The 12,104-nt window shown below is 37.6% G+C and overlaps 1 protein-coding gene across 3 annotated transcripts in view; it reads right to left on the bottom strand.

Annotated features, from left to right (window-relative positions):
• ptpn13 (protein tyrosine phosphatase non-receptor type 13) overlaps positions 1 to 12,104 on the bottom strand; it is a 344,308-nt gene that overhangs the window by 124,177 nt on the left and 208,027 nt on the right. For all 3 annotated transcript variants that reach the window (XM_039750815.1, XM_039750816.1, XM_039750817.1), the window contains exons 12-15: positions 8,880 to 9,054; positions 5,743 to 5,893; positions 2,393 to 2,531; positions 409 to 561 (exon numbers count right to left, since the gene is read on the bottom strand). In XM_039750815.1, the coding sequence (XP_039606749.1) occupies positions 409 to 561; positions 2,393 to 2,531; positions 5,743 to 5,893; positions 8,880 to 9,054 (618 nt within the window). The remainder of the gene's footprint in view (positions 1 to 408; positions 562 to 2,392; positions 2,532 to 5,742; positions 5,894 to 8,879; positions 9,055 to 12,104) is intronic.

Raw genomic sequence — 12,104 nt, 5'->3', positions numbered from 1 at the left:
AAAATGGAAAAACTCAGTGAGACAAGAAAATAGCTGAAAAATGCAAATGTTAGGTATGAGGTAATTTCAGTATTTTTGTGACAAAAGAACAATTAAAAAAGATGTTAAGTGTTTTAAAGATTAGGGTGAAATATGGTATACAGAAAAGGAAAGAGGAAATGCTCTAAATTCTCATTTTTTGTATATCTGCACCTATGAAGATGTTGGAAATCAATTCAGGTTCAATAACGCTGAGCACAAGGCAGGAGGCCCTAATCTTTATTTATTGTATAAACTGTATTTCCCAAAGACAATTACTTGTTTTATAATTTTATTTCTTAGTAGACTTATATCCTTGTTTTTCTTCTACATGTAGAGTAATGTGATATAAATTATAAAATACATGTACAGTATATTACAAATACTTACCTTCAGAAATTCAAACTCTGTTTCCACTTGTGAAGCACCAAAATATGTGCTGTGAAGTTTTGGAAGCTCTTCCTTAATATAGGATTGGTCCACTCTTTCCAGCACAGTAGTTGCCAAATAATGCTCAAGTCTAAAATATGTTTTGCCATGGACCTAAAATAAAGAAATCAATTAAATGAAAGTGCCAAAAGGAATTCTGAATAAAACAATTATAAATACAATACAATAAATATTAAAACTGAAAATGAGGAAATGTAATTTGTATTTTGAAATTGTTCTTCTAATCTCTTCATGCTGAAAAAACAATTGAGTACAGGCAGTCCCCTGGTTACTACAAGAGACTGTAGGTTTGTACTTAAGTTGAATTTGTATGTAATTATTATTATTAATAATAAATGCTTATTAATTTTAATAAATGCTATTGTTGACTGACTGTAATCAAGTGCTTTGCCAATGAATGATGGAGTTTCACCTCTCTCTGACCTTATTATTTTGACTTTATTTTCAATGGTGATGGATTTTCTCTTCTTTACTGTATCACCAGCACGTGCATCAGATTTGTGTTTCAGAGACATTCTTGAAGGGTGAAGACAAAAGGTTAAGTGGAGCTCTTCTGCACAGTACTGTATATGCTATCACAGCAGGAAGGCACCCGTCATCAACATGTCTGACGTACCGACAAGAGAAAACTTCCTGCTATGTGCGTAACAGTACAAGCAGGCTTGCTATTGAGAATGAATGGTGGAGGCAAGGGGGGGGTTCATCACTCGCCCACCACACAGTCACCTCCAAACAGTATGCTGCCTGCAGCACCCGCCCACCAAGAACGAACATGGTGCGGTCAGTGAATCGCCCACCACCGCCCCCATTCAACAGGCAGCCATCCAAGGCACAATACAATACTACCCCCCTGCCGCCCTGTTCACCCTCAATGGCCTTCGTTCAGCCACAACCGGGTCACCGCTTGCAGCATTACCAGCCACCCACCAAGAATGAACAGGACAGCCCTGTGTGATGGGCAGGCAGTGAAACGCCCCCCTACGCTTCATCCAGCCTGCGTCCAGTCAGGAGCAGTAAATGCGGCGGCGTAGTGGGCGGACAGCGATCTGCCCCATCAAGCCTCCGTCCTGTACATGAGTGATAACTGTGGCCCCAGTGACTATGGACCACAGGTCACTGCTTACCGCCAGGAGCAGCACGAGGGACCAGACTGCGTGCGCAGCGAAATCGTCCCCTTCCAGCCACCACTTGCAGCGTCCCCAGGCCGAAGATGATGGAGCGTCAGTTACTGAGGCGAAAGCGTTGCAGCTGTGGCCCCGTTCGTAAGTCATAGGTCAGATGTCCGTAACCTGGGACTGCCTGTATTTAAATTGGTGACAAAAGCTATACTGCACTTTTTCCAACACATGTTTTGGAGCCCAAAAAGCTTTATACTTTCATCCCTTGCTCTGTCTCCTCTGCCATTATAATCATTAATTCTTAAAACGTCAATGAAGTTCATGTCAGTGCTGCCCTCTTTGTTGGCAAGAATTGGCAGTGTCAGTAGAAGGAGTTTAACCCATAGCCTTTTTGTCAGATGTCCATAGATTTAACTACTACATCGCAGTGTCTATAGGATGAGTTTGCTACACTGCAAGTATACTGACAGAAATCATACTTTACAGTAGTGATACAACACAAATACAAACAAAAGTCATGATTAACAGATTTAAACTAACATTGAAATGAACAGTAAAACACACAAATGCTTGTTATTGCTACTTACGCAAAATTATAAGCATGACCAAAGATGATTGTATTTCTGCATTAGCTACTAAAGCAATTATGTTAAAAAAAAAACTCACAGAGCAGGATATTAACATAATCAATTCACAGTAAAGCCTAATTTACATCCTAAATTATTATCAATATTCCAGATTCATTAAGCTAGCATTAGCATACTTGACTATAATTAGAAGTTGCATGGCAGACATCCAAATTTTACCTCTGGCTGGTAATCCCCAAATTCACCCTGCAGTGCCAGTGATGCCAGCAATAAAGCTGTTTCATCATCACATCGCAGCCTTTCTTCTAAAATGTCCCTCCTCAGTTGCAGATAATACTGATGCCGTGTGAGAGTGTGCCTAGAAAAAGAGAGACAAAATTTTTAATGTGTAGAAATGGTGTTGGATATCTTTCTTTGCCAACATAGTTGCATGATTTTAATTCAGAATTCATCTTTGAGTCTCACTTCCTTATCACAAGTGACCAACAAATGAAAAGTAATTTGACACTTGGTAGAACAAATTAGGCATACCCCAATAAGATCAGATTTTTATTTTTTAATAATTCCTGTGCAATAAAGCCTTCACCAGACTTTAAAAATTACACTGGGAAAGTCACATTTTTAGAACAGAAACATCAGTTTCTAAGTATATGCAAGCAGAATTGCAAATTATATAGGAATGTGGGGTTCAATGAAACTCAAAGTCACCATCTAAATATTATTATAAATGCTACCAGTATGTGCTAACACAGAATAAAGAGGCTTTTGTTAAATGCCTTTTCATTACTCAAAAAAATAAACAAGAAACAATGACAATGTAAAAAATGCACTAGCACTAGAATCCCAGGCCACCTTAAATTCCTTTGCACCTCTCTATTAGCGTGTTTTATGTTGTAAATGTGTCGATCAGCACAAGGAGCAAGCAATCTGCTATCCCATCTGCCACCCCCACCGCCACAGAAAGGGCAAAAAGTTCTACCCGCCCAAGCCGTGTTTATCTGGGTGTGAGGTGCCTGGTGTTGTATAGGGTAAATAATATATCGTTATATGGAACACATGCATTCCATGTGTGTTACGTGTCTACAATGATCTATGCAAATTTAGGATGACAAGATATGTGAGAAATACAAGAAATGTTGAACACATACCTAAAACAATTTTTTTTATGTTATAGAACTAACAACAACATTTTGACATGAAGTGTATAATGTGTAAAGACTGAAGTCCAAGTATCAAATAAACACTCTCACAAAAGGTACACGTATAACAAAACAAGTGTAATTTTATCTATACTAATAAAAGGCAAAGCCCTCACTGACTGACTCACTGACTCATCGCTAATTCTCCAACTTCCTGTGTAGGTAGAAGGCTGAAATTTGGCAGGCTCATTCCATATAGCGTACTTAAAAAAGTTAGGAGGGTTTCATTTCGAAATTCTACGCGTAACGGTCATAACTGGAACCTACTTACATACATATATACGGCCATAGCCTGCAGCTCGTTCGCCGTGTGAGGTGGAGTTGCATCCCTCATCGTCACGCTTCCCACGTAATTGAGTGCCTGCCCATATAATGCCGTCCGTCAGCAGCAATCCAATAGACACGCTGCCGCTAAATATTCGCGGGTGAAGGACTGTGCTTATGCAAATGAAGAGACGGTCAGTGATAGACTAGTGTTTGGCACAAACTCAGCGAAAGTGCAAGAGAAACTTTTAAGCGCCGGGTCTGAGCTAACATTAAATAAAGCCGTAAGACATCACAAGATCGCACGATATAGCACAAACACAGCTGAGAACCTTCGATGCATGTACTCCGAGCGGCTCACGTGAACTGCAGGACTGGGAAAGGTAAACCTGTGCATGCAGTGTGTGATGTCTCAGATAAAGAGGAAGATGAGCTGCTTATTGATGCAGTAGGAAAGGAACAACCCTCTTACGCTGAACAAGCCTTTGCAGACATATCAATAACAAAGCAAGGTGTAAAGCTTAAGTTTAAATTACGTTCATAGACACGCTGGCGCTAAATATTCGCAGGCAAATCCACAACTTAATACCAAGAATGCCTGTTAAACATCTTAGATTCATGAGTACCGATTTGGGTAGTGATCATTTCGATGAATGAAACCTGTTATCTTTACAACGGTTGACAACGAAGATGAGATGGTCAGGGATAGACTAGACAAACACGGAATGTAACTTGAACACAACACATCCTCCAAATACGAACCTGATTGAAAGAAATAATGATAATCAAATCCTTGATGAAAGCAGCACTCATAACACTGACAATCATGTTGCGTTATTTTTAAAATGTTTCCTTTTCTTTTTCATAAATTTAACACACTACTTCTCCACTGCGAAGCGTGGGTATTTTGCTAGTTCAAGAATATAACTGAAGAAAAAGAAATTGGGCTAGGGTACGACACTGACACGACTACTTTGGTGGTGCAGCGGTAAGAACTGCTGACTCATAATCAAGAAGTCGTGGGTTCGAGTCAGCCCGCTTCTCAGAATTACTGTTTTCAGTTGTGAGCTGCTCTTATTGCTATTCTTATATGATGAAAACATATATTTGATTTGAGTCTGTAACAGTTGGTGTAAATTTTATGGTACTTGTACAGGTTAGCATTTCTTTTTTTTATTATATTCAGTTTTATTCTCTGTTATGTTCACACGCCACCCTATCTGACACTGCTATTTTGAACTCAGATGAGGATGAGGGTTCTGCATTGGAGAAAGAGAACAGAAGCCTTCCCCACAAGAAACATCCACTCACATATAAGAACAATGCAGCTGCACCAGGCATAAAGATGAAAGATGGCACTGTTTGGATGTAGCAAGAGGTCAAGGGTCGGCATGCCAGTGAATCTGCTCTACACGCATGTCCTTCAAGGCATACTAAGCTCACCAAGGTATCATGCAAATTTCTGTTTGTGATTATTTTTTGTGATGGTCTTTATATTAAAAACATTTACGTTACTTACTGTATATAAAAGCTACATCGAATGTTATTTACCCTGATTTATTTACTTATCTTCCTACAGTGTAAAGTCACAAGTAGACTGAAGAGCTTCCTGTGTTTGATTGACACAGGCATGCTGACAAACAACATGTGCAATGCCACTCCTTATTCAGAAAAAGATTCCAGTCGGAGAAAGACTTTCTGAGACTAAGGTCATAAAGCTTATGAAACCGTTTTTGGACAGAACTATAAAAACAGTTGAGTAAAGTACGACAGGAGCTTTCACCTCCAGCTAAAGTCATTCACATAAGGACATCTTTTTTTTTTTTGTCCCTTCCTACCTAAAGTTTTTTTTCCCCTTGCAGTTTGTTCACATAAAGCACAGACCATGTTAAGTTAAGTGTGTTTGTTTTGACTGAACTGTACATAATGTAGTTTCTGCACATACACGTTGACTGATTACATTAGACTACCAGTTACTAGTTAGAGGTACAGTATGAATGTATATAGACATGACCTTGGAAGAATTGACCCTTCTATCTTGTGCTCAGTGACTGAAACACCTTAGACAAGAATGTTATATATATTTTAAAAAAGCAGAAAGCTTACTGTATCAAACTGACATCATCAGCAAAAAATTTAATTCGGAAAAAAAGGTTGAAGTTCACTGCCATTTTCTTCTTCTTAGGGTCGTCTTTCCACCCCTCTGGCGCCACTTTAGAGAGTTTTGAATCAGGATCAACAAAAAAGTACTCATTTTCTGGAGACACATGAGAGAGATTAGAAGTCATAAACAAGAGAGAGAGAGGCATAATGGACAAACCGGATGTACCTCAACATGTTTTTCCCAGCGCTTCTTTTTGCTTTTTAGCCTCTTGCACTGTATACATTACATTAGCCTTCCATGCTTGTTCATCCACTCCAGTCATATTGTGTGCGTTTGTGTGTGTGTCTGTGTATTATAGTGTGTTAAAATGAAAATTTCTCACTGGTGTACTGTTAATTTGTTTACTGCAGACTTTGCAAGTTGATTTGAGCAGTGCTATGCAGCTATGACACATGTTTCATTGTTTCATGCACTTTACAGAGAGATGGTCTAAATGAATTCCAGCAATTAACTATGTTTATTGTCAGCACAGGCAAGCCCCTGCAGCCTACAAGGATGGAATATTTTTGGAAAAAGAGATATTACTGACCAAATTATACATGTAAGCTCTACGGCTTCAATGAAACTGGTTCAGATGGCAGTTAATGGAATCATATTAGGTTCTGCATTTTTAAACATCAGAAGGGCAACATGAGCAGAAAGACAAATAATGTGTCTATTCTATTTAGAGAACAAAAAAGAAAAAAAAACTGTAATCTTGCTGTGGTGCCCAGTGTCAACAGCAATGGTATCACTTCAGGTTGGGCATCTTGTAGTTTATGAACTGAGGATGAACTATGGCAAGCAAGGAGACAACCACAGGATCTTTGTATAAACAAGTGCAAAAGTGCATATTTATCAGATGCAAAATGTGCATAAATAAGTTGGCAAGGCAGTTTAAAATCTTCACAATAATTAAATGAATAAATAAATATTCACAGATAAAACAATCACACAAGCAGTAAAATCCAAAGAGAAGTGAAAACAGACACGCGTTTGTACCTACAGTAAAAAGAGGTGTCCAAGGAAACACATTTGTAATTCCAATATATATATGATTAGTAACAGTGTTCCACACGGAAACTTTATCATTCATATAATAATCCATCAGCAACCTCAGAACCCTCGATGATTCTCACACCTTAAGGATACAGTAAATCTCTAACCCTTTGGACCTCTCACCAATGCTGACTCTCAATATCCAGCTTCTCTCAAATGAGATTGCCTTCTCCCTCTCTAGCAGCCCTAGGCACTACATTGACACCCCCACATGTAAAGTCCACAGTCACCCTTTAATCATGACTCTTTCGAGTACACAACTAGCACTACTGAGCATTCCCTTGAACTCACTGTTGCTTTTTTGAATGCTTCACTCCTCAATCTTGGCAACACTTTTAAGATCTTGTACTGCACTCCCTACTGCTCTCCTGAGCACTCTCATTACACTTACTGTTCTGTGCTTAGTGTCTTCCTGACACATCGTGCCCGACTCACCCTCATCCAGTGCTCCCCGGTTGTTTTCTATGGCCTAATTATTACTCTTTACTTTGTCAATTAAATCACTGCACAAGTTGCATACCAATTAGCCTACTCGCAAATGGGTTCAGCTTCCTCTTTGATACACCTTGTGTCATGGAGTGTAATGGAGACAGACATTCTTTGTTATTTATGGAATTACTATTTTCATGAGAGGTCAACTGCTCTTCCATTCTCCTTTATCCACTTTCATATTCACAGAAAAAACATTACAGTTAGAGGCATATTTACAATAGTACAAACATCCTAAATCAATGTACCAGTATGCATTTTACTTTTACATAAAATAAACAATTATAATGTTTATGCTTTCCACCTTTCTTAAAAGGGGATCACAGTTCCCCACAATCAGAAAAGTTCAGCAATCACTGCATATACCAAATTTGGGTATTGGTGGATTAGAAGACCCTGGTGTAGAGGGCAGGCCCAAGTAAGTGAACATGAATTGACAAAGTAGTTTTAGACCCATGTAAAGAAAAGGTAATGATCTACTACGGAGCTATAACTGTATAATAGATTCAACATGCACATCATGCTTTTTTTCCTCTTTTCAGCACCTCATACGGTAGCTCCAACATAAACGATGTCCCTGTCAGTTCAAGCATTATAAAAATAAACTGAACTAAGTACTCACAAATACATAGTCTACAGCAGCATTTCTCAACCATTTGCGACTCACTTTTGGGTCATGGGCTTCATTCAGTGGGTCGTTAGTTGCTATCATTTTTCATTATAGTAGGTCATGGGAAGGGCCATGTAAAAGGCATGAACTAATCAGAGCCTGGTTAGAGTCAGCTTTTTAAAAAACCTCTCAGTTTTCACCCATCCACACTGTAAACTAAATTTCAGTATGAACTGTAACCTATAGTATTCTGTGGTACAAATGTGGAATCTGGGCAAAATTTGGTGGAGATATGTTCAATAGCATGGACTTGCATACCAGACAAACACCCACAAACATTCATTCTGCTTTGTTGCTTTGTATAACTTTGCACTTGTGCATATCAGACAAACACAAGCTGGGGTAGCCAGCATTGCCATGGGTGGGGACACTGACTAAGTTTTGGAAAAAAAGATAGCTTTTGATCTTCCACTGCACGTGAGTTTGTTGTGTCAGGTTGCTGCTCTGATAATCATGCTCAATCTAAAGAGCGGGACCTAATTAAAAATGCCTGTTGTGACAATTTATTAATGGGGTAGCTGGGGTAGCCAAACATCCCACCACCACCATTCTGTGCTGATTCCACTCAATTCACCAAGGGAGACCTCCACCCCCACCCCAAGGTGCTTCGCAAAGACACATGGGAATACATTGGTCGTGACAGCATGAAGGCTGAAAAACACTTGTCTACAGTATACCGTCATCCCATTCAGGGTTGGTGCCTGACTTGTGTCCAGTGGTGCCAGGGATTGGCTCTGGCTTCCACAACCCTGAAGCAGGTTTTACCATGGATGGTTAGATGCAGGCAAAGATCAATAAGATCCCAAGCTTTTTTCCTTTTAAAAAGTTACTTTTCCAAGTTATTAAAAGAAGAGAGCAAAAAATTAAAAAAAAACAACATACCTTTCAAGTAAGCCAGACCAAACAAATGATGCTCCACCAAACCAATATGTGCAACCACCATGTCAAATACATCTTTGCACAGAGACTTTACATCACAAGTCAGCTCTAGCCTCTGCCCACTTAGCAGAAGGATATTTATTTTTCGACGAACATCCTCCCCTTTTCCTTTCTTGGCCTGTTGAAGAAAGTATGATATCGCTGACATTGTGCTTTTGATATTTCTGCAGTTGTTTTGTGAGATTTGGCATTAAAGAAACAACATTATATTAGAATATAACAACAGAAAGAATTATAAAAATACTGAGCCTACTTATTAATAAAAATTATTTTATTTAACATCCACTCACAGTTTCATTCAACTTATGAAAAAGTTATATTTTTTCTGTGTGAATGTATAAATGTGCTGGGTGTATCTTTCCTATGTAACCAAGATACAGGTGGAATCCTGTTGTAACAGAATTTATGAAGAATGTTTTGTCATAACGGATATTATAACGAATATAAGGAAAATACAAATACTATTGTGACTGGGTTTGCCGGCAATTTGTCATCTCTAACAGCAGCAGCACAAGAACAACTGTATAGCTGCTCTGCTATTTCTTACTGCGTAACATGCTTTTTGCAAGATGTTTAGAACATTTAACACCCTATCTGGACTCACCTTACTGTCTCTCATGCAACCAACTAGCTAACTAAACTGCAAAAACTATTTTATATGAAAATCAGACATTAAATGTAATTATTTTTTAGAAATATAGGTATGAATACAGAATGAAAATGACTTTTTTTATATAGAAATACAAATGTGCTTGTATTATTTTTTTCGTTCGGGTCTTAAATCCTAATCTTTAACTTTATCTTAATATTGTTGACAGTGTTGAAGGTGCAATTATGAATGCTTTCACAATGTCATTTTTCTTCATTCTGGAATCAGCTTTTTCCCAGGATTGTTAATTTTCTTTCAGCATAAACAGACGCCTTTTCTCAATTTTTTTTGTTCATTAAATTTGAACAGTAACGTATACACACACGACACAACTACCCAGACGAATGCTCGGTGGAGCACTGACTCAGAATTCAGCTATGTGTATGATGTCTTTCCACCTACAGTGGCATTGAGCCTCGCCAGGACTGTTTGAGACAGGAAATTTCACAACAAACAGTCACTTTCTTTAGGTCTAACAAGAAAGAGACAGCGTGTTGCCAGTTTCCCAAGACATCATTGAAAGTGTAGGTGTGACATTAAGCACTTTTTGTATCGCATTATCATCCTCAGTGGCCATTTTTGGTCGAAAAAATGTTTATGTTGAAATTTAAATTTCGTTAAAACAAAATCCGTTTAACATGATGTTGTATGAACATTTGTCCAGGCCAACAGAAGCTATTTGTTATTATGAAAATTTTATTATTTCGGTATTCGCTATAACTGGATTTGACCTGTATTCTGTACCTACTGTGTTCTGTACAAGTAACCAAAGGAACAATAAAATAATTACAATTGAATGAATTTATTTTTAAAGAAATTATTAATAAGAAGCTTTTCTTTAGAGATAAATGTATGTTAATTATTTTGGGACCTTTAGATTATATCAAATACTTATGTGTAACATTAGGATATACCATTTAATTTGTGTAAATTGAAATGTTTGGAAAGATATATAAATTAACTATATAAACCTGAGCACTAATGTCTTTTCCTTCAAGATCGAAATAAATGAATTTCCCCCTGGGATTAATAAAGTTTATCTAATAAAATCTAACCTAACCTAAAGACTGCTTTTTTGATACATTTGTAACAGTGATTTATGGCTTTTCTTTGTTTATAGAAAATCCTCCACCCTACACTTGCCAGCCCATTCCATTTACAATGAAGCAAGCACATCTATACAGACTCAGATTCACAAATTAATCTACACACACACGAGATATGAGGAAAAAAGGAATATGTACACTAGTGTTGAACTGGTACTAATATTTTGACTTTGGTATCAATACCAGGTTTTGGTCCTCAGTACTGGTGCCAAAACAGTTCTGAAGCAAGTAAAGGAATGACTCCAAAACCCCCTGTCTTACTCCAGCCTCCTTGGTGTACTGTTGGTACTATGTTAAAGTACTGGTATACCACACAACTCTAATGAACACAAAACAATTTGTAGACACAGAGACAGAATGTGCAGACTCTCAAATTATATCAATAGTGCACAGTATTTAAATCTAAGACAATATTTACCACTTTGCTACTGCAGTGACCATTTCATTTAACAAGAAAATGATTTAGGAATACTGGAAAGAGCTATACAGAAAGCAAGGCAGGGCGATAAAAATGATAAAGATAATTATAAGAAATAACTTTTCATCGATAGAAATGTAAGACTTGGTCAATACAACATTAATAGAACTCATTACAACATTTTTAACAGACAACATGAAAAGCCAATGATAATGAGAACTGCACCATGCTGAACGAATCTAGCCACATCGTTAGGTTGATGCACACAGCACTGAGCATAAGAGTAGCAGCACACATGCTAATATTTGAGCCACTGCAGCTATGCACAAACTACATCAGGAGTGGGAGCGAGATAAAAATGAGAACAGAGAATTTAATGAAAACTCAAAAAAATCAGCATTACCAAAGAAGACACCACAACGGACTCAGCCCAAGGCTCAAAAGATTTAGTCATTGATGAAAAGAAGGTCTTTTGGCTATTTAAAATCCGACAACAAGCAGAGTAGCATGCACAGTGCATTGTGTTGAAAACATGCTTCCAAAAAGATAGATAATACCAATAATCTTTTGTACCATCTGAAGCAGTACCATCCTTTAGAGCATGCACATTGCAGACTTGCAGACTTTACTGCATTAATGGAGATTTCTTGTGCCTTTCTTTTTTTGCCTTGGAGCATAGGGTGACCACAACTGAATGAAAATGTCAAATTATTTATGTTCTCCTTTGTTTACATTTGAAAGATGCTTGAATTTGTACTGAGGATATATACAGAATGTGTTTTTTTTATTTGTGGGTTTGTTTCCCAACCATTTAAAACAGTTTGGATTTATACACACAAAAAGATACAGAATAAAGGGAGTTTGGTATTTTATCTACTTTATTTATTTGAGACTGACCAAAGAATTTACTTTGTGCTCACTTGTAAAACTTTTAAGAATTAAGACTTTTTTTTATCTTGTATTACTTCTTTTATTTATATGGATTTGACCAATGA

This window comes from Polypterus senegalus, chromosome 4, assembly GCF_016835505.1.
Source record: "Polypterus senegalus isolate Bchr_013 chromosome 4, ASM1683550v1, whole genome shotgun sequence".
NCBI lineage: Eukaryota > Metazoa > Chordata > Cladistia > Polypteriformes > Polypteridae > Polypterus > Polypterus senegalus.
Note: the sequence above shows the minus strand (reverse complement) of the source record. Positions and strands in the feature narration are given on the sequence as shown.